Below are 23,609 nucleotides of genomic sequence, written 5' to 3'. Positions count from 1 at the left end.
ATATTTTGGTCCTGTCTTATGCAAGTGTCATGAAAACATGAATGGATGAGAAACACCTTGCAGGCGGAAAACACTAAAATCACTAACACCATAAAATGAGATGTAAAGTGAAAAAATAAAATAAATTATCACAATAATACAGGATGACCCAGACAAAGCAACACACACACACACACACACACACACACACACACACACACACACACACACACACACACACACACACACACACTCACACATGAAGAATGGATGAAGTAGTGTCTGCAATGAGTGTGCATACTTTTAAAGTAAGATTGGATAAGTGTAGATATGGAGACGGGGCCACACGAGCATAAAGCCCAGGCCCTGTAAAACTACAACTAGGTAAATACACACACACACACACTTATCCCTGTTGACATATGATTGTAAGAGATAGACTTTTGAGCTGCTGTGCTACACCTCAGAAGCCTAGGCACAACCATAACAAAATAACATTAATAAAAATGAGCAAATAAATAAATAAAGAGTACTTTTGAATACCATAATAGACATAATTAATGTGGACACTGAACAGAAGATAGTAGTTTAGCATACATATCATGGACAAACAATGGTAATATGACAGGTGAAAATAATGAGTGTATATGGAGGGTATGTCCACTGAGAGAGAATGGATAATTTGTGATGATTGTGAAATACAACCCCCTGAGTTTCATGATTTGACCTAAAAATACAGCATGGGGAAGTGGATTTTGCAGGGACAGGGTACATGGACAGGTGGTGCTTCCCAAGAGCTAAGATAGGCACTTTTATAGTTCTCAAACCCTATAAATAATAATTCCATAATCCTATAACTCAGATCCACCACTGATGAAAGAGATCTTCAGAAAATCATTATCGTTATTGTTAATAATTGCATTTTAATATTCTTATCTTGCCTCTTTTCTGTAGTGTAGTGTCAGGTATTTTGCTGCCAGGATTCATGTACTACACATATCCACATCCACCGTAGGGCAGGACAGGTAGTTTGATCCTGCAGAAAAATACACATACAGATGCAGGAGAGGATTGTTAGCTATACACTTCTATTAATCAGGCAGCGAGATCTTGATTCCTTGATTCTGATGGATGAACAGGAACTATGCAGAGGAAACCAGTGAAACTGACACTGTGATGCATTACAGTACCTCTCAGTTCTCAGAAAACATCCCTAAATGTTTGTGAAACAACAATTTCATTTGTTTAAACTTCCATATCAGGCAACTCACACATACACTAAGTTTTGCATATGTATTGGTGTAGATGATCACTGTTTAATGAAGTATGATGGACACGTTGCTCTGTGTATTACACATAATAGAGATTGCTGAGAGGTGATAAACATCTGAATGAAGTGTTGTATACAAGCTCATGTAGATTTCACTAGAAAAATTTCCTGAGAACAGGGAAATTGCATTAATGCACTAACTTTTCTAACCCACTGTAACACTAAATGAAATATGTCCAAATTACTCTTGCCCAAATAAGGAGTTTCAATCTTTAATCAAGACTATGAACCCCCACACCACTGGTCAATTAAAATACAATTTCACATCACAGAAGTAACTTATGGAATGCTGCCAGACTACTACAATATGTGAGTTTGGCATCCACAAGAAATGTCTCACCAGCAGTGCCTAATGGCCTGATGAGGATTGCTTGTAGCGCTCCTGTGTGATCTGCAGCTGCTTCCTCCTCCTCTCTGTCCAGGTATCAGGGGTAGATAAAGCAGACACCTGAGAGCTTCCAAGGCCTGCTTGTCCCACCACACTCACCGGCTGCACCTGAAATGCACAAAAGATACTCAGGTGAGAAGATGTGGGAAAGGATGCATCTCTCAATCTCTCTGTCCTCTCTATAGATGAAAATAAGCTCTTACAGGTTCTGTTATTCCAGTGTTAGCTTTGCCAAGACCTTGGCCCTGCGACCACCCCATCTTCTGCAGCAGAGTAAATCCTTTATTGGTTTTCTTCAGGGGACTGTTGAGGAAGATAAAGAACAGCTTTGTTACACATCTTACATCTTTCAACATAAATATGCAATGCACACAGTCAACTTTCAAATAAAGAGTGATGGAGGTTTCCAATTTCTTTGAAGATGACTTTCACTTTAGACAAGTTGTAATATGATGTGAAGCTGCCTTGTGACCAAAATTTATTTCTACATTCATGTGAAGCAAGTTTTGTGTGGCAAATAAATGTTGCTCAGTGCTCTCCCTACTTACCAGGTTTATTTCTCTGTAACTGATCTCTTCTCAACATAAACCACAAGACAAATGAACACCATCTTGACATATGGTGAACATCTAGAATGAATCATACACAATGCTAATACACTTAAAGAACAAAATTTCTTGGGAGTGTTCAAACCCCAGCACTAACACTAAAAATATTGTATTGCTGCACATATTGAACACATCTAAGGAGATGACTACAAGATTTAGGTCAGGTATGGTATTTCCTTTCAAATATGCTTAACCTAAATATTTTTTTGTCACACCTTTTAATGACATCTCTTAATAACATGGTGCAAAAAGAGAGGTAGCTAGCTATACTCACATCTCTGAGGATGCCACTTCTGTCTTTTCATAGGGATTGTCTGAACCTTTTTCAGTCTGACGGAGGAGAGTGCGGTCCGTGTAGCCAGCAGCAGGGGAAGAGGACTGAAGGTTATGGTGAGTCACCTTGTACTTTTTCTGCATAGCCTTTAGCTCTTTTCTCCTTGCCTTCTCCTTGGATTTTGCATTCTTGAAGGAGGTGATAGCTTCTCCTGTGAAATATTAATTGTATTTCTGCTGACATCATCTGATCTGAGAGGCTAAAAATCATCATATCACTATAAAGTGTCTTTCTTAACATTATCATATCAGCCAGTTCATTTAAATAAGCTCTTCTCACACATGTTCACTTTTACACTTTCACACATACCTGATTTGTGTGAAGGAAGAGCCTGCAGCACCAAGCCTGGTTCACACTCATTACAGGTCAGGTTACCAGGGTGCAGGTGAAACTTGACCTTGATGGGGCCAAACTGCACCTCCCACCCATGACCTACCTACAGGGAAAAGCACACTGAACTTCATGGCTCACTGATGTAATGAAAAGATAAAAGTGGATGCCAGAAATATCATACACCGAACATAGCTGCACTTTGTTCTATTTCTCTAATCCCTCCTCAGAATTCCCAAAGTGGAGGTGCCCTGGTATTTCACCTTTGTTAGTTGGAGGATCTGAAAAGGTATTAATGCTGATTTTCCTTGGAATGACTACTCCTTTCATGTCAGAGACCCATCTCTGTGTGCTGAGCACATAACAGAGGTGACAGTGTCTGGCATGGAAGTGTACATTCCTCACTCTTTCTCTCAACCTAAACATTCCAAACTTTGATTTAACACAGCCTGTTCTTGAACTATATTTTGATGGAGAGGTTGCCCACAAAAGGCATGTGAGCTTTCTATTACCTGAATCTCATGTGCATTATATTTAAGCCCAAAATCATGCCAAGTCTGTTCTCCAACTTGCCAAGCACTTCTTCATTAACAAAAATTGTCAAAATCTTTAAAATTCCAACTGTCTTTGAGACTTCTGCCATCTGGCCAAAAATATATCCAAGAACTTTTCTTCTTCATCTTTCCCACCTTTATTTCATCCTGATGGATGAATTCTACACTACACTTTAAAATAAAGATGCTGTCCCTTATAATGAGTAAGAATAAAAGGTTTGAATGGATGAAGAAAGAGTTGCGATAGGAGATGAACAATAGCTTAGTATGTATATAAGACTAAGGAGTATGAAGGAATAAATGGAAGATTCTTATGCAAGCGAGTGAGCAACAAATACAGACCTATCTTACATAATGTCAAGTGAGAATAAGAAAGTGTAATCACTGGAAAACAGCTTACAGAAAAGGATGCTCTGACAGTAATTAACCTTATAAACCTCATGCATTTATATCCTCTTTTCTTCTTTAGTGAAAAAAAAATTATCCAAGGCAGCAAAAGAAACTGAAAGAAAGGCTTACTAACGTGCTGGTCCCTAAAGAAAAGTAAAAAAGTATCATAAGAAATTAAAGGATGTGTCTTGCAACCTCTACAGCACTCACCTCCACCTCCTTGCTAGGTTGCCGTGCTTCACTGAGCCTTACGCCGTTTACAAAAGTGCCGTTGTTGCTGCCAAGGTCACGAAGAAAGTAGTGGTGGTCCTCGGCTCCTGTGCTGCGATACTCAATCTCAGCGTGCACCTGAAATATCAACACAGGAAAGTGGAAGGTTGAGGAATTAATTACAAGGTATCATTACTCTTTGTATCTGATTCCTATATTTCTTTCTTCCCTTAATGTTCTACTCTCATTTTTTTTCTAATCCAGTTACTCTCTTCCTTCTAACCACTTTATATTCTTTCTTCCTCCCAACCCTAGTCTCTCTCTCTCTCTCTCTCTCTCTCTCTCTCTCTCTCTCTCTCTCTCTCTCTCTCTCTCTCTCTCTCTCTCTCTCTCTCTCTCTACCCTAGATACTTACCTTGCTCACATTAAGGTCAGGAAGATGAACATCATTTGTTGACTCCCTGCCCACTGTTCCCCCATTCAAGGTGACCACATGCAGATCCCCTACACGCACCCGCTCCCCACCCTCCACCACCATCAGCCGCAGTGAGGGTGGGATCTCCGCAGGCGGCTCTGGTAGGAGATTCTGAATTAGCCACAGACTATTGTTGGACACTATCAGTTATATATTCCATTGTACACTGCTAATAGTTAGAGTAAAAGTACAATGCTACTGAGGCATATAATTAAATTATTTGAAATAGAAAACAATGTCACATGTCCCCTATGGATTAGTACTGTAGGACCCCACAGTGGGATGTTTTGAAATATAAATAAAATTGGTATATATGTTGTGACAGTTGCTACTGGGAATTATAATGAGATGTTTTAAGTACATATCAATGCCTCACATTTCATCTTGTTATGGAAAATGGGCTAAGAAATATCTTAAATTGCCTATAAGTCATATTATATGTCTTCTCTTTCTGGATCCTCTTAGATACTGAATAACTATTAAATTACAAATGCTTCCTCTTTCTATGATTCATGTTCTAAATTACTGAAAATTACAAAGAATATAAATCCTTAACTTCAATAAACACACAAGCAGTTCTGATTTTAATTGATACATAATACTCATATATAATAATGGTCAAGTGTTTTTTTTTATTTGTTACAATGAATTATTAGACCTGTGAGCTTTTTATTCAAGTTTCCAAAAAAGAACAAGCTGGACACAGAACTCCATATGAAAGAACAGATAAATTGATTCACAATGAAATCACAACATGGGCAGGGCAGTTATGTAACAATATTACAACTCAGTTGTATTTCTGGGATTCTCACACAGTACCTTCATGTTGAATTGGTGAGGTTGTGCCTCCTCCCTCTTCCTCTTCTTTTTCATTCTCTTCGTCTACATCATCTTCTCCATCATCTGATTCTGTGCACTCTCCTTCTTCTCTGTCTCCTTTATCCTCATTCTTATTTAATGATTTGGTTCTTTCCTATAATGTGAAGGTAAGCCATGTTAAGTGATTATTTGAGATAACTAACTATTACAACTATAACAGCTTCCACAAACACTGCAGTTTTGGCAGTACAACTGAACGATCCGTTGGTTTAGTGTCTTTTGATCAAGCAAGAATTAACAGAGGAATATGGCAATGACTTCCATCAATCATGATATTGATCAGATGACAAATGCTGTATATCACTACAGTCAAGAATTTATACTTCATGCCAAGCAGATAGACATTGTCCAACCCCACCCTAAATGGGAAAATGGGGACGTTAAACGAAAATGATGATGATGACAATGATGTCAAGCAGATTATCTTGAGCAGTGTACTGCAAATTAAGTACTAATGAATATGAAATAAGGAATGTCAGGTCTTGAAAGATCATAAATTTTTTAGGTTTCAGATTTTAAAACTTAAGATAATAAATTCTAAATCTGTATATATTTCCTTGCAACATATGTTCAATCTTCATGCTGCAGCCATAGCCAGTAACCAAAGCCACTACATTTTGAAGGAATACTCATATAAGTTGTGTAAAGTTTCCACATTATGATTACACAATACCCTTTTAGTAGTCTTTCGTTTACGGCTTTTCTTGTCACTGGAGGTGGTGGTCGGGCTGACCTGGGAGTGAAACTGGTAGCTCTGAGTGGTGTGGTCATAGTAGAAGTAAGTCCCACTTTTGGTGTCATAATAAAGACCATTTTCCTAGGGGGGAGGAAAGACAGAGTTTTAGTTGATTATGCTAACATATCTAACCTTTTTTGGTATTTTGCTAATTATGGTACTGATATCTTTTATTGGCTTTTTTTTTTACTTCTGTTTCTTACTTACCTATATATACCTATATACTTGTACTTAATCTTTTCAGCCTTTAATTCTTAATTACATTTTACCACCCACATCTCTCGTCTCATCCACAAACTTTACCTTTCAAGTAAAAATTATGTCTTAAATGCAATCTAAGTAAGTGTTTTGTCAATATATCTTAGATTCAGTGTGGCTTCTCCTGCTATTAATAAGGAATCACAATTAATTTCCTAATGTTGAAGTGAAATGTTTTACTACTACACAGGAAGTAAAAATATCAATGAATGAATATATGTACATGTATATATTCATTAATGGAGGATCAGATAAAGAAAGACAAGTTATCTGCCATGCGTAGAGAAGAATCTCAAATGGAGCATAAAGGTGGATTCATACGTGCCAATTTGCAACTGAAAATGCAAGTCGCTAGAAGCATCAACTGAGCCCTTCTAGTCGGAAAACATCACATATAGCGACTAGAAAGTATCGACTAGTTAGCGCCTTGGCAGGAAGTGAATGTAAACAAACAGCTACCTGCCAAGATGTCTTCCTCCAGTGACGATGCTGAAGCGGTGGTTGCTCTTCTTTTGCAGTACCGGAAGAGTCAATAAAAAAGAAAATGCCTGTGGATACGTCCCTGGCTAAGTAGAAGGAAAGAAAGGAGTGTCTACCACACACTAATCTTACGAGGACTATGCACAATTACGATCAAGTTAAATCCTGACAAGTCTTCAATCCTTATCTCCAACAACACTCTGCACTGAGGGAACAGTTCTTGGAGAGTGGCGGTTATTTCGTCGTACGACAATTTGCGCAAATGTTTTTACTGTACATATAATTAATTTCTGGGGTCCCAGATGTGTTCTTTTTCCCTCACCAACTCTAACATCTTCTTCTCTAAACCTGGAGACCACTTTTTCAAAGCTTACTCTGTGACATCACAACATAAATAAAGTCATAAATCGACTGAAGAAGACCAACACGTTGGTCTTGTTTTGCGACTGGTTTCTTCAGTTGCTAGGCACCCATTTTCAGTTGGAAATTCTACCGATTTGCAATTTCAGTCACAAATTGGCCTTAAGACAAGGATGTACAAAATAGAGAAAGCTTGAAACTTCAGCTTCATAGACTTTCTAGAAAAAATCAGAGCTCAGAGACTGACAGATACACAGACAATTGCACACTCACAGCATTATAGTAATAACCAGTGTTGTAGTCATAGTAGAGACCTAACTCCTCCTGGAAGACATAGCCACTGTCCACCACTGCTTGTGCTGCCACAGACGCCACCTGCTGGGAGATGTTCTGTGATATGTCCCATCCGAGAGCCTTGCCTTCCTCCACCTCTGCCCCATTCAGCTCAGTGGTAGATGCTGTGTTGGTAATATTTTCTTTGGTTTGTTGAGTAGGAACTGGTGAGTCAGTGATGTGAGACTTGTTATTATCTTCTGTTCCTCTCCTTTTACACTCTGCCTTTTCTTTCTTTTTTATCTTTCTATCCATATGTGTTCTTTTATCTTCTTTCTGTACAGCAATTTCTTCTGAGCTGGAATCTTCTCTTTTGTATTTCTTTCTTTTATCTTTAAGTTTTCTCCTTTTTTCTGAGTTCCTCTTTTCTAATTCTGCATGAGAGGATTTTTTCCCTTTCTCTTTCTTCTTCTTTTTTTTCTTCTTGACACTTTCACTTTCACTATTCAGTTCTTCCTTTAGCTTATCTGTATTTCTTCCTTGCTCCTTCTCAACCACCTCCTGCTGTGTTTCTTCCTTTTTAGCATCTTTTGAAGTTACAGTAGCTTGCTGTGTGTAGTGGCCAGGCCAATACATAGAGGAGGTAGGGTCACTTTCACTGTAGTAATCTCCCCAAGAGCTATAGTACCACTTGCTCCATGCTTCAGCAAAATCCTCCTCTGTTGTCTGGCTCTCTGTCTCTTTTCCTCGACTTTTGTGGCTTTGCTTATCTTCTTTTGCCCTCCTCTTTGTCTCCTGCCGCAGCTCCAAGACCTATGGATTGTTATTTCCTTTAGAATTAGTTCATATATATATATTCATAGTCATTAATCAATATAATATACATATAATTACCTAATGTAACTAGATTTTAGCTCATATGAGTTTATGATAAGCAAACTTAAAAATTATAGAAGTTTATTCATTGGAAGCTAATTGGTTCACTCATCCACTAATCTGCTGGAAAAAAAAGAATAATTACAAGTAGCTAGCTAGCATGTTACCAGATCATACCTGCCATTACTTATTCAATAACTTATTTTTAGTAATAACAATTGTCTTTCATCACTTTTGATGCTATAGGTAATTCCTTGAGAATCATATTCCTCTTCTGATTTTAGAATTCCTACTAAGATAAATATATATTCAGTGGTAACACATGCTCTCTTCTCTTCCAGACATATAGGTATTTAGACAAAATTATATGATTATTCTTTGCAGAGATGCACAATAAAAGTAATATTTTAGATATACCTTCAGTTTGAGGTAGTCCAGGTCCTGCTCCAGCATTTGTCCACCTTCCACCAGGTCCCGGATAACACCACTCAGGTTGTTGATGATGGTGTCTCGGAGACGGAGCTGACTCACCAGGAGAATGGGCCACTCATCCAGGGACACATCCAAGTCCTGCAGAGACTCTATGCACATCACACCAGTTTCTTTCCTTAAGGTATCAAGGTCAACGATGCGATCATGAAAAATACTACTGGAATCCAGGATAGGAATTGAGGTTTGAATACCTTTATTTGCTGATTGGATCTTTCTCTTTAGACCTCTTTTACCATTCTGATCAAATTTTGAATGCCCATTACTGTTGCCCTGACTGGAGGTATTTGTGAGGTTGTCTGCGGCTAACAAAGCTGTTCCGACAAGAGAAGGGATAGCTGGCGTTACGACCCCTGGCACTCCCTTTTCCTGATTAGGTAGAGATGTTGCAGCAAATGGAGTGGCAGCATGAATGTTTGATGTGACGGCACAGTCCTCACTATCTGTGGTTACATTATTGTCAATGAGCTGGTTGACTGCAGACACTTCTGAACATGATGTGGTGTCCTGACTTACTGAAGAGACAGTGTAACTTTCACTTTGCATATCTAAGTTGCTATCATCAGTGAGCTCATTACATAGAGAAACAGGCACCTCTATAGGGCATGGTGTGGTGTCCTTAGTGCTTGATATGATGGTGCTGTCCTTACTTTCCATACCTGGGCTTTCCTTGTTTAATGTCAGGTCACTGGAATGACTAGAAAGGAGTTCTTCTAAGTTATGTGTGCCACTCTGATCCATCTCCTCTGGGCTGAGTGGGATGGACCGACCAGAGAGAGGCTCTTCTAGGTTAGACACATCACTCTGGTCCATCTCCTCTGTCATTTGAGGTGTGGATTGCCTGGATTGGGATACTTCCACAGAGTGAGGGGAGCCACTCTGCTCCATGGGGTTCTGTGGAGTGGGCTGACTGAGCAGGTGCATTTTTCCTGAGCTAGATATGCCAGTCTGATCCACCTCAAGGCTCTGACTAGGAAGGTGCATTTCTGTTAGGTTAGGTTTGTCTCTCTCATCTATTTCCTTTGGGCTTCGTGATGTGGCTTGACTGCTCGAGGTGCTGGGACAGTCTTCTTCCTCCATTTCAGTATTATTATCACCACCACTACACTAAACCAAGACTAGGCTTTCCTCAAAGCTGGTTTATGCTTCCTCACTCACGGGAATAACTTGATTTCCGTCAGTAAATACTACAAAATTACAAGGAATGAAAGCAAATGCTATGAATTTCTCTATGCTTATCTAACTTATATTCTCTGGTATGAGAATCAACTTTTCGTAATTAATAAGTCTGCTATTCCGTTAAGGGCAAGAGGTATGTGGCCGCTCCAGTCAGTGAGCGTGGGATTGCTTTATTATTGTGTCGACTCTCCACTCTGCTTGTATTTCGTGCTTTGCTTTCCTCTATTTTTGATATATCAGTATATTGCTTTGTCTCACTTTCAAAATTTTGATGGTATAATCCTTTATAATTCTCTAGGTAGTATTTACTTGTTGTTGTTTTGATGCAATCCGGATCGAGGCTACGTCATCGCGAACGCTGTGTGCCGTCCCGTAGTGCGACCAAATATATTATAGAGATTTTTGTACAGTCTTTACAGTACGCCATGGAACACCTCACATTATTAAAGACGAATTTTAGATCAACGTTTTGGGTCTTTGGTGCCTCAGTGGGCTTGGCAAGTAAGTAGGTAGGTTCGCAGCATTTTCCAATATCCTCTACCTAGGTAAATGTTATTTCAACACCTCCTGCTTAAGAAATATTGCGAATCATCATTAGTATCATTCAAATATAGTAATATCTAGCTTAGAGTTAGTGTTCTTCTGAAATAACTCTCTTGTGTAGCTGTTATAAAGGCACAACACATGTACTTGATACTTTGGCGGGAATTCAGTGAGTCCAGTGTTGCCAACTTGCCAAAACATTGAAGAAGAGGAGGCCGAGGGAGCTATAAGGACTGTCAAAGGAAGGCACCGAGCTAAGTATTGTTGCAGTCTTAAAGAACAAAGTTAAGACTATCAGGGCAAAGAAGGAAAAATGCCTGTGAAACTTGATCTTTCCAAGGCCCAGAAGAAGGAGGACACGCATGTTCAATACCTACCATGCAAGATTGACTTCTGTGGCAATGCAGAGGTTGACAAGCATTTCTCAGCCAGCGTAAGCGAGGAGGGAACAGGTGTGTGAAAAAGTGGGGATATGGAGATTGCCTTAGTCTTCTTATTTCCGAACACTGCCAGCTTATTTCTCCGTAAAATTAATGGATCAGGTGTTATTAATGAATTGAATAAATCTTAACCTAACCTAGTCTAGATGAAAACAGTCATGTGTTATTTTAGTATCAGGATGAACGTCCACCATAACTCCGGCGCCTTGATTTTCGTCTATTTTCATGGAAGCCTGCACAAGATTCTGTATACATACAATTCATAAGTAAAAGGTATCCGAGGTTAGATTAGACTAAGGGTTAATGTTTACTATTATGTCCTTGTCAGTAACTCGTGACATGACTGCATATTATGGTATTATACTCATTACTGTACATTTAGGTTAGGTTAGATAAGTTTGTTTTGATTTCAATTATGGCAAAATCGAAATAGACTCATTTTGCACTTCCAAAAAAGTGTTAGGAAACAAATTGCCATATTTAGCAAAGGAAGGATTTTTGTAAATTTTTATCAGGTTAGGTAAAGCATGTGATTAGGGGATCAGTATATTAACAAAATCTATACTGACCTAAGCGTTGGAAGAAAATATACCAAAGTTAAGGTGTCATAGTTATACTGGACCTTTACATGTATTAGTAAAAATAACGTTATTTGTCCATGAATGTTTTGCCTATGAATCTTTTCAATTACTTGGCCATTAGTGACAAGATTGAAATTAGCTCATGTTCTCTTGGTGTTGACAGCTTCTCTCTCTCTCTCTCTCTCTCTCTCTCTCTCTCTCTCTCTCTCTCTCTCTCTCTCTCTCTCTCACACACACACACACACACACACACACACACACACACACACACACACACACACACACGGCCCGGTAGCTCAGTGGTTAGAGCGCTGGCTTCACAAGCCAGATGACTGGGGTTCGATTCCCGGCCGGGTGGAGATATTTGGGTGTGTCTCCTTTCACGTGCAGCCCCTGTTCACCTAGCAGTGAGTAGGTACGGGATATAAATCGAGGAGTTGTGACCTTGTTGTCCCGGGATGTGGTGTGTGCCTGGTCTCAGGCCTATCCGAAGATCGGAAACAATGAGCTCTGAGCTCGTTCCGTAGGGTAACGTCTGGCTGTCTCGTCAGAGACTGCAGCAGATCAAACAGTGAATTACACACACCGTGCAGCGTAGTGGTTAGCACGCTCAACTCACAATCGAGAGGGCTGGGTTCGAGTCAAATGGGCAAGCTTCTTAATGTGTGGCCCCTGTTCACCTAGCAGTAAATAGGTGCGGGATATAACTTGAGGGGTTGTGGCCTCGCTTTCCCAGTGCGTGTTGTGTGTTGATGTGGTCTCAGTCCTACCCGAAGATCGGTCTATGAGCTCTGAGCTCGCTCCGTAATGGGGAAGACTGGCTGGGTGACCAGCAGGCGACCTAGGAGGAGGTGAATTACACACACACACACACACACACACCTATATGAGCACTGATAGTAGAGTAATGCATATGTTTGTCTCATATTAGGGTAGGGAACTATTTATTAGGTTATTTATAGATTGGCTTATTTGTTTTACTTTTTTATACTTTGTAGGTATTGTTGTTTTATTCATGACAATTTCTGTCACATGTGTTGTGGTACACTTATTTGTTTGCTTACCATTGCCATATTAAATTCATTAGAATTAGAAACAGTTCAGTTTACAGTCTAGTGATTAACCTGGTGTTACACTACACTATGCACATTCTTAATATCTATAAGACCTTCCGTCATGTGCTTTTGCTGCAGGTATGGAAGGCAGACTGCGGGGGCACCCTTTGAATGGGGAGAAGATGAGTGCACCAAAAGGATACACAGGGGTGGTGCTGAGGGAGGCGCAGATGTCTGTGGCAGCAAAAGGTGGTCAAGTAATGAAGGGATTGGTACTTTTTGATAACTTCACCTACTGGAACTGGGACAGACAGCCATCACGCTCAGACAAGTACCAGCAGGCCATGGACTGGCTAGAGGTGGCTAGTGTGGTGAGTGGTTTGGCAGTTTTTTATTTAATTGTCCTGTCATGTGTATGTCTGTGATTTATTCATTATGTCACATATATATTTACCATTACAGATTACCAAATTGTATGATTATGTCAGCATATTTTTTTTTTTTAACTCATGTTCCTTCAAATTTGATCAAAATTGCACAGCTGAAATATGTATTGTTCATTGTTCCTATTGAAACCTCAACCTTGCACATCTCAGCTGGGTGCATTCAATCTTCTCTCTTTTCCTTACTACTGTAACTGCCTTTTTATATTATTATTATTTATTATTATTATTATTATTATTATTATTATTATTATTATTATTATTATTATTATTATTACTACTACTACTACTACTACTACTACTACTACTACTACTACTACTACTACTACTACTACTATTATTATTATTATTATTATTGTGATCATTATATTTCACCCACAGCTTCTACCTCTTTCTGTGTATTGTTGTCTTCATGCTTCAGTCATTTAATTATCTTTACTAATGTAGGTCTTCTGGTTTCAGATACATGGGACTGATGATTGAAATTTATTGAATTATCTAGGAAGCAAAATCTAAGTTAATAAGTTATATATTTTGTTTTTCCCATAGTTCACTTTATTCCAAAATATGGGGTGATGGTTTAGGTCAATTGTGAGATTGAGTTAGTTCACACCTGTTCATAAGATTTATCTAATCCTGAGAACCAGCTGTTAGCTTAAATCAGGGATTCTAATTATTTATTTGTTTATTTTTCCTTTAGACATCTTTTACTGATAAGTTATTTTGGAAGACTCCTGATATATCTGTTACTGGCTTTTGATAGTAAGAAAAAAAAGATTAAAATCAGTAGTCTTCTGTAATTATCTATGATTTTGCTCGTCAGTTTTTATCACAAAGGTACTCAGCCCTGTGGAATTGTTATAATTGTCTGTAATGTTAATGAGAGAACCAGTTCTCAAGATTTTTAATCACACCATTAGTTCAGGGTTAATTAAATGGGTACTAAAAGTGTACAGAGCTAGAATAAAATCTCTTATGTTGTATCTGGATTCTTACTTAATGAGATTGCATTATTAGAAAAAAATGTCATTCACTTTTGTTCAAGATACATAACATTTGTGAATTCAAATATCTGTAAACGTTAATTTATTTTATTATGATTTTGGAAATGAAAGTTCATATTAATGTATTCTTTGCTTTTTTAATCATTAGCTACTCTCTCTCTCTCTCTCTCTCTCTCTCTCTCTCTCTCTCTCTCTCTCTCTCTCTCTCTCTCTCTCTCTCTCTCTCTCTCTCTCTCTCTCTCTCTCTCTCTCTCTCTCTCACACACACACACACACACACACACACACACACACACACACACACACACACACACACATAATTAAGGACAGACCATCAGAATGGGGCTTGGTGGAGAGTGGAGTCCCACAGGGATCAGTGTTGGCACCAGTAATGTTTGCAGTCTACATAAATGACATGGTGGATGGGGTGTCCAGTTATGTGAGCCTATTTGCAGACGATGCAAAATTGTTAAGAAAAGTGAGATGTGACAAAGATTGCGAACTACTCCAGGAAGACTTGGACAGAATATGGAAATGGAGCTGTACATGGCAAATGGAGTTCAACACGACAAAATGCAAGAAATTAGAGTTTGGCAAGAGTGAAAGAAGAATCAGGAGTATGTACAAGATAGGAAATGAAGACATAAAACCAGTCATGAAGAAAAAGACCTTGGGGTGACAATTACCAATGACCTATCGCCAGAGAGACATATAAACAAAATAATTGGAGAAGTATTGAACTTATTGAGGAACATAAGAGTGGCGTTCGTATATTTAGATGAAGAAATGATGAAGAAAATAATTACTGCAATGATAAGACCAAGGCTTGAATATGCAACAATACAGTGGGCTCGAACTTAAAGAAACACATAAGGAAACTAGAGAAAGTACAGAGGGCTGCAACAAAAATGGTGCCTGACTTAAGAGATTTGACTTATGAAGACAGACTGAACAGAATGCAACTTCCGACCCTGGAAAACAGAAGAAAGGGAGACCTGATAGCAATATACAGAGTGATGATTGGCATGGAAAAAATGGATAGGGAAGATCTGTGTATGTGGAATGAAAGAATGTCGAGAGGGCATGGGAAAAACTAAAATGGCCACTTATAGGAGAGATGTGAAAAAATATAGCTTCCCTCATAGAAGGGTGGAAGCATGGAATAGTTTAGACGTGGAAGTGGTCAACGCAAGGAATATTCATGATTTTAAGAAAAAGCTGGACATTAGTAGATATGGAGACGGGACAGTACGAGCATAGCTCCTTTCCCGTATGTTACAATTAGGTAAATACACACACACACACACACACACACACACACACACACACACACACACACACACACACACACACACACACACACACAGTGGTTAGAGTGCTGAAAGACAAGCCAGAGGACCGGGGTTCGATGGAATGTGGGGAAGGAAAAGCAGAAGTATTGTATATTAAGATGCATATTAATAAAAAAGAGTAAAGAGTTAACAATCATTGTAACATATGTGCCACCAAAAACAAATTCATGGTCCAATCAAGAATATAAAGACATGATAGATGACACAATAAGGAGTCTAACGAGAATCGTTAAAGAAAGGAGAAAAGTGATATTAGTAGGAGATTTCAACTGTAAAGAAGTGGACTGGGAAAATTATGAAAGTGGTATGGGGGAAGAAGCCTGGGGAGAAAGATTCTTGAACCTAATGATAGACAATATGATGGGCCAGAGAGTAAAGGAATGCACAAGATTCAGAGGAAACAATGAGTCGGCGAGATTGGACTTAGTTTTTACAAGGGGTATACAAATGAATGATGATATAAGATATAAGTGCCCATTGGGAAAGAGTGACCATGCAATATTAAAATAGATATAGAAGAGGGAAAGGAAGATAGAGATGATTCATACAAAGATTAGGCAAAATTAGGCAAAAAGAAACAATAGAAAGGTTAAAAGGAGAGAACGGGATGGTGGAAGACCCAAAAGTATGGCAGAACTATTAAATAAAAATTCCAGGAGGTCTTTACTAAGGAATCCAAATTTGAGAGGCCACAGGGTAATAGAGACAATCTATATGAAAGAGATTAAAGTAACCAAGCTTGAAATAAAAGAGTTAATGAAGGAACTGGATGAAGAGAAGGCAATGGGACCAGATGAAGTCTCAGGCAGAATACTGAAAGAATGTAGGGAAGAACTAGCAAGTCCTATATACAACATCATAAAATGCTCAATAGAAAATGGAACAGTACCAGTAGAATGGAAAAGAGCTGAGGTGGTTCCCATATATAAGAGCAGAAGGAAGGAAGAACCTTTAAATTACAGACCGGTATCACTAACTAGTGTAATATGCAAGATGTGTGAAAGAATAATAAAGAAACAATGGATCGAGTTCCTTGAAGACAACAAATTAATATCAAATAGCCAATTTGGTTTTAGAAAAGACGGTCTTGTGTAACTAATTTATTGAGTTTCTATTCTAGAATAGTTGATAGAGTACAAGAGAGAGAGGATGGGTTGACTGTATTTATTTGGATTTAAAAAAGGCGTTTGACAAAGTGCCACATGCAAGATTACTGTGGAAGTTAGAGGAGAAGGGTGGCTTAAAAGGAAGCACATTGAGATGGATAGAAAATTATTTGAGGGAGAGAAATAAGGACGGTAGTTAAAGATATGAAGTCCAAGTGGAGAGCAGTAGAAAGCGGAGTGCCACAGGGGTCAGTATTGGCACCAATACTTTTCCTCATTTATATTAACGACATGCCAGAAGGAGTGAACAGCTACATAAATCTGTTTGCAGATGATACGAAACTGTGCAGAGTTATAAAGCAAAAGGAGGATTGTGAAATACTGCAAGAAGACCTAAATAAGATCTGGGAATGGAGTAAGAAGTGGGAAATGGAATTCAATGTGAACAAAAGCCATGTCATGGAAATGGGAAAGAGTGAAAGACGACCTGTGGGAATCTATAAGATGGGAGATGGAGTAGAACTGGAGAAAGTAAAAAGGAAAAGGACTTAGGAGTGACGATGGAAGAAAACAATCAACCAGTAAGCCATATTGATAGAATTTTTAGAGAAACATATAATTTGCTAAGGAATATTGGAGTAGCATTTCACTACATGGACAAAGAAATGATGAAGAAATTGATAAGTACTATAATAAGACCCAGATTGGAATATGCAGGAGTAGTGTGGACCCCTCATAAAAGAAACACATAAGGAAATTGGAGAGGCTACAAAAATAGCTACAAGAATGGTTCCAGAATTTGAAGGGATGACATATGAGGAGAGACTAAAGGCTATGGATCTACCAACCCTGGAACAAAGAAGGGAGAGAGGAGACCTGATACAAGTTTATAAATTGATCAATGGAATGGACCAAGTGGATAATGAGAAACTGATCCTGAGAGAATAATATGACATCCGAAGCACAAGATCGCATAGTAAAAAGCTGAGAAAAGGAAGATGTTTGAGAGATATTAAAAAAATATAGTTTCCCGCAGAGATGTATTGAGACGTGGAACAGTTTAAATGAAGAAGTAGTGTCTGCAACGAGTGTGCATACTTTTAAAGTAAGATTGGATAAGTATAGATATGGAGACGGGGCCACACGAGCCTAAAGCCCAGGCCCTGTAAAACTACAACTAGGTAAATACAACTAGGTAAATACACACACACACCAATAATGTTTCAAATTTACATTAATGATATATATATACAATAGAACCTGAGTAGCTAAATAAATTTGTTTGCTGATGATGTGAAAACCCTTAAGAGTAATAAGGAACAATGAGAATTGTATGGATTTGCAGATAGATATTGATAAGATCTGGGAATGGAGCTAGAAGGGGAAATTAGAATTTAATACCAAAATATGTCATGTGGTGGAAATTGGTAAAAGTAATAGAAGGTCTATGTATGTGGGAGTACAAAATTGGAGAAGAGGTTATAATGAAAAAAAAAAAAAAAAAGGAAAAGAAGGTCCTGGGAGTGATTATACAAGACATCCTGATCCCAGAAAGACACATAAATAGGTTATTTGCTTCAACATATAGGACACTAACAAATATCAGGGTGACATTTAACTACAGGGACAAGAGAACTTGTGATGAAAATATCATAACCATGATAAGACCTACACTTGAATATGCAGCAGTGGTGTGGTCACAATGCATGCAGAAGGGCATCAGAAAACTAGAAAGAATCCAAAGGATAGCCACAAAGATAGTGCCAGAAATAAAGGACCTTCCTTATGAAGATAGACTAAAGGAAATGGAGCTACTAACTTTGAAGGGTAGATGGGAGAGAGGAGATCTAATAATGATGTACAAGACTGTGAACAGTATGGAAAAGATAAACAAGACTTGGTATCACTGATTAAAGATAGAGATAGGCAGACAAGAGGACACTCTAAGAAGATCAGGAAACGTCAATGTTTTAGAAATATAAAATAATTTAGTTTTTCATATAGGATGGTGGACATCTGGATCAGTTTGAATGATTAGATTGTAACAGCAGAAACTGCACAAATTGAAGAAAATTTGTACGTATAAGATTAGATATGAAGACAGGTCACTATGAGCCCTGCTCAAACCCTTTAATAAATAAATAGGTAACATACACACACACACACACACACACACACACACACACACACACACACACACACACAGTGTGTGTGTACATAGTTTTAAAGAAAATTTGGATAAGTGTAGATATGGAGACGGGACCACACGAGCATAAAGCCCAGGTCCTGTAAAACTACAACTAGGTAAATACACACACACACACACACACACACACACACACACACACACACACACACACACACACACACACACACACACACACCCTTTAGCTTTGTGCTGTCATACCCAACTGTCACCTGAAGAACCAAGGTTTGCAATCAAAGGTCCTTATCACTCACGAGTGAGAAGTGACTGTCCTCCTTGATAGGTGTGTGATGTGTGAAAGATCTCAGTTTTATTACAGATCAGGCTGTCAAGAGCTCTAAGCTCTCTGTTGGAGATTGTAGCTGGTAGTCACGAGTCCAGCACGTGTTCCTTAAAATAGTGGTGATGCACACATATGCATACACACACACACACACACACACACACACACACACTGTAACATTTCATGTAATTTCAATTTATGAAATGAGTAAGAATAATGTCCTCTATGAATACTATATGGTTCTTATAAAACTTTACAACTGTGGAATCAGTATGCTCCTGGTTATTTAGTTATATTGCAAGAGAAGGAGATATCTCACATAGCTACTGAATGAATACAGTGTGATGAGGATAAAACTGAAGAAAATTACATAGCTTTTTACTTGATGTGAAATTGGTATGAGAAATGGAAATACTGGTAGGTAGAGAATACTGCTATAGAAGAATAGCCAACACTAATAATCATGAAGCAGTTATGGCAGTATCATGAACATGATAACATGATGAGACAGCACTCATGCAACATACAAGTATAACATGGATAAGTGTAAATAAAAATAAATTACAATTTGGTAATTATGTCTGTGTCTGAATCAGAATTCACTCCTTCTCGTGCAAAAGACAGGAACACTTGCTCCAGAGATGTATCAGAGGCTGTGTAGTCTTCTACTAGAGGATTCTGTGCTGTGGCTTCTACATCCCCATGGTCGTGTTTCATTGCCTCCATTACAGAGAAAAGACAACCCCATGAAACCTCAGTGGGAACTCTGAAGGCTAACATACCCTGCAAGGAGAGAGACTATGATATGAAAACACTCTTATAATTCCTCTTCTTTATAATACTGCATCATTAGGTGCACAAGAAGGATATGCCAAAGAAATGTGTGGAAACAATAGTATACACTTGAGATCAGTGATAGACTACAGGGACACTCTTTAACATCAGAGTAAAGACAAGTAGATAGGGTAAGGAAAAGGTTATATTTAAGATAAAGTGAAGAATGGGAAAAAAGAAGGTATAAGAACAGGAGTATCAGGACCATACTCACCTTATGCTGGTCAGTGAGCACAGCACCTGCCAATCGTTGTCTGATGGTGGTCTTTAGCTGTAACACTTGAGCTGCATATTGCTGGTCATCCTCCAAACGATCGTTGTGCATTCTGAGCTTCACTTGGAGGCTGTATCCCTTACCAAATTTGGCTTTGAGGTGGCCAGAAGACCCAATGCAGCGCAGAGTTCCCCGAGACATAATTATGATTCTAGAGCAGAGTGCTTCACACTCCTCCATGGAATGGCTAGTAAGCACCACACTCTGACCACACTGCACTGCTTTAGTAATAGCTGCCCACACTCTGCGGCGGGAGGCGGGATCCACGCCTGAGGTGGGTTCATCCAGGAATACTAATGGTGGGTCACCAATCAGGGCCATTGCTGTGGACAGCTTTCTCTTATTGCCACCGGAATAAGTGGAGGAAGGGCGCTTTGCACATTCTGTTAGTCCTACAAGGAATATCAGTTCGCTGACAGAGTGTGGTAGACTAATATCGCTAATGCCTCGGAGGCGACCCAGAAGCATTAGTGTTTCTTCCCCAGTGAGCTCCCCCAAAACAGCATCAAATTGAGGGCAGTATCCAATTTCATGTATGAACTGTAGAAGAAAAAAAGTGAGATAAAGAATTGAGATGTTTCTTATACATTTTAAAGAACAAGCATTCATACTTAAATACCTAGTGACATGTTTTTCTCATGTTATCATCAGGCTTTAAAACCTATTTTCAGCTAACAATAGAATCTGGTAATATGTAGATCATTTATCATACATAACATAAGAAAGGAGGGAAGCTGCAAGAGGCTGCCAGTCCTACACATGGCAGTCCCTATATGATTAAAGCCACCTAGTTCCATCTATCTTCCCCATCCATATACTTATCTAATCTTCTGCATATGGACAGAATGATGTGTTGGAAAACCATGGCATCATTATGGTCCTAATATAAATTGCTTCTGAGCAAAGGTGTCTCTCGTAGGAGAATTTATTTTGCCTTCAGATACATTTTCCTGTGTTTTCATTATACTCCAAAGGAGGGTTTGAAAAAAAATCATGATTTTTTAATAAGAAAATATTTTATTTAAATCAGATTAATCTGATTTAAATTTTTTTTCTACGAATGTTAAATGCATTACCCAAGATGATGTTTTCTCTTGAAAATCATGAGTAAGATTAATTACCTATCTTATCTTATTCTTATTTTATCTACAAAGCCTCCATTCTTGTCACTACCCCTTGAATTTCTTGTTTGCATTTTCTGCCTTTTGCTCAAAATTCTTTGCCTTTGGGTATTCTATCAAATGATAGCCACACTGGGTTTCTTCCCCCCCAACATTCTTTCCATAGTGTCCATTTGGCATTACTGTGTCTCGAATAACAATAAATCACTAACAGTCTACTATAAAACAAAGAATGTACAGTAAGCCCCCGCACTTGGTGAATTAATTAGTCTGGCGAAACTACTGCCAAATGCGAATTTCGCCAAGTTCTTTATGCCGTATAAATTACCTAAAAAGTGCCTCAATCAGTCTTTGGTCATTGCCAAAGTCTCTCTTTTGACTCCTAAAATACCATCTTTTGAGCTGAAATAAAATCTTTTGCCTTCACATATTAGAATACATGTACAAAACAGACCAATAAACAATAAATAAAGCTAATAAGACATGATGTAAAGGCTGTAACTCCCAGTTTTCCACCCGTTTCCCTCGCCCACTTTCGTCCTTGTCGCTACCACTGTTGTCCTTATCCCCACCGGTACCACCTGTTGCGCTGGTAGACGCCGTGTTGATGGTAAATCGCCAGAGTTCGTTCCCATGCTAGCAGAACAGAGGGTAGCACAAACACAATGACTGAAGGGGACTCCCACACTGCTTTCTGATAGGTTTAGAGAGAGGTCTGACATCACCGGGGAGCTGCGTGGTTCGCTGTGCGGCCGCCAGGGGACTGTCAAGTTTGAATTCAAATTGCCAAGCGTGCACTCGGTGGTCCGTGGCCACCCTACCACCAAAAGTGAATTTCGCCAAGCTGAGATTCGCTAAATGCGGGGGCTTACTGTATATATATATATATATATATATATATATATATATATATATATATATATATATATATATATATATATATATATATATATATATATATATATATATATATATATATATATATATATATTTTTATGTTCTAATTAAATGATTTAAATCACTTGATTGAAATAATTTGATTTAAATTAAAACAACCCTGCTCCAAAGTTAGTCATCACTGATGGCAACAATTGCAATTTGTTCAGTTGTGTGTTGTTTTAAGTGTATAAAGGATCCACATCTGTGCTTTCCTTAGTAAGAAGTACAGTGGTACCTTGGAGTACGAATGCTTTTGAGTACAAACAACTTGGCCTACGAACAAAAAAAAAAAAGGTTTTTTTGCATTGGAGGATGAACTTTGCTTTGGAGTGCGAACAATAACAAACGCGGTCAACAGATTGCGCGCAGCACTGTGCGATCATCTGACTGCATGTTGGGGCACCACGCTGCCTCAGTGCCTCAGGAGTGTTGTTTGCAGTTGTCTGGTTGTTGTTTTGTAGTGCCAGGGATAATAATATTAATTTTTTTTAGTTATTAAGATCATTGCCTAGCGTAGCAGCACACATGGTCACGAGGCATACAGACAGACGTATGGAAGATCCTAGAAGATCCGAGGGGAAGAGAGAGTATCCAGCTCATGAATTAAAAGCCTTAATCCTTATAGCCCGTCAGGCATGATCGTGGCTCTTACGTTAGAGCCCGTCAGGCTTGATCGTGACGCTTTTCAGAAGCCGCGCCCCTTTATGTTGCACAGTTCGTTTATGCTTGAGGCTATCTGTCATATATTGAGGCCTGTCATTGGCCTATTATTTTCAAGATGATGGACACTTAGCCATTCATGTAGGTGTGAGGGCATCAAACGTGAGGATGGTAAGAGCGCTTATGTCAGTATGTTGTATTTTTGAAATTTTTTATGGATTTCTTAGTGAGATATAAGATATACATGTACATATTTCCATGGATAAGTAAGCAGTTCAGAAACATATTATGATGCATGACAATATTGGAATCGTTATTTTTTTATCTTGTTATTGGTTTAAATAAGAGTGCATAGTGCTGGCTTGATGGAGTCAGCTGATGCTTGTTTCTGACCGGGAAGAAGTTGAATTTTCATATTACAATTTGCTTACTTCCCTGATTTATTTTCCTTAATGAATGCAGTATTTCAAAGAAAAAACTTATTGGCTTATATAAGAGTGTGTGGTGCTGGCTTGATGGAGTCACATGAGGAGGATGTGCTGACCCTTGTTTCTGACCACGAGAAGTTGAATTTTCATTATATTACATTTTGTGTACTTTCCTGCTTTATTTTCCTATCTTTTATAATTATAGCATAATA

General features: G+C 38.6%; 3 protein-coding genes across 8 annotated transcripts in view; 1 reads left to right on the top strand and 2 right to left on the bottom strand.

Moving 5' to 3' along the window:
• Nucleotides 1-268: 268 nt before the first annotated feature.
• Nucleotides 269-10,474, bottom strand: LOC123516081 (angiogenic factor with G patch and FHA domains 1-like). The gene is made up of 11 exons (XM_045275131.1): nt 8,878-10,474; nt 7,585-8,397; nt 6,151-6,294; nt 5,418-5,571; nt 4,539-4,696; nt 4,124-4,261; nt 2,949-3,075; nt 2,580-2,790; nt 1,901-2,000; nt 1,650-1,805; nt 269-1,015 (listed from the first exon to the last, which is right to left on the bottom strand). The coding sequence occupies exons 1-10, from the start codon at nt 10,027-10,029 to the stop codon at nt 1,659-1,661; spliced, it is 3,144 nt and encodes a 1,047-aa protein (XP_045131066.1). The 5' UTR covers nt 10,030-10,474; the 3' UTR covers nt 269-1,015; nt 1,650-1,658.
• Nucleotides 10,475-10,838: 364 nt separating this feature from the next.
• Nucleotides 10,839-14,173, top strand: LOC123516082 (ribonuclease H2 subunit C-like). Its single transcript, XM_045275133.1, has 3 exons — nt 10,839-11,123; nt 12,886-13,118; nt 13,653-14,173. The coding sequence occupies exons 1-3, from the start codon at nt 10,985-10,987 to the stop codon at nt 13,671-13,673; spliced, it is 393 nt and encodes a 130-aa protein (XP_045131068.1). The 5' UTR covers nt 10,839-10,984; the 3' UTR covers nt 13,674-14,173.
• A 5,193-nt stretch (nt 14,174-19,366) lies between these two features.
• The window catches only part of LOC123516145 (phospholipid-transporting ATPase ABCA1-like), a 31,056-nt gene continuing 26,813 nt past the window's right edge, over nt 19,367-23,609 (bottom strand). For 5 of the 6 annotated variants that reach the window (XM_045275279.1, XM_045275280.1, XM_045275281.1 and 2 more), the window contains one exon: nt 19,932-20,789. In XM_045275279.1, the coding sequence (XP_045131214.1) occupies nt 19,959-20,789 (831 nt within the window). In that variant the 3' untranslated portion in view covers nt 19,932-19,958. The other variant, XM_045275285.1, reaches the window with a different exon arrangement.

The sequence above is a fragment of the Portunus trituberculatus genome, chromosome 40 (genome assembly GCF_017591435.1).
Source record: "Portunus trituberculatus isolate SZX2019 chromosome 40, ASM1759143v1, whole genome shotgun sequence".
Classification (NCBI taxonomy): Eukaryota; Metazoa; Arthropoda; class Malacostraca; order Decapoda; family Portunidae; genus Portunus; species Portunus trituberculatus.
This window is presented reverse-complemented; position numbering and strand designations above follow the sequence as displayed.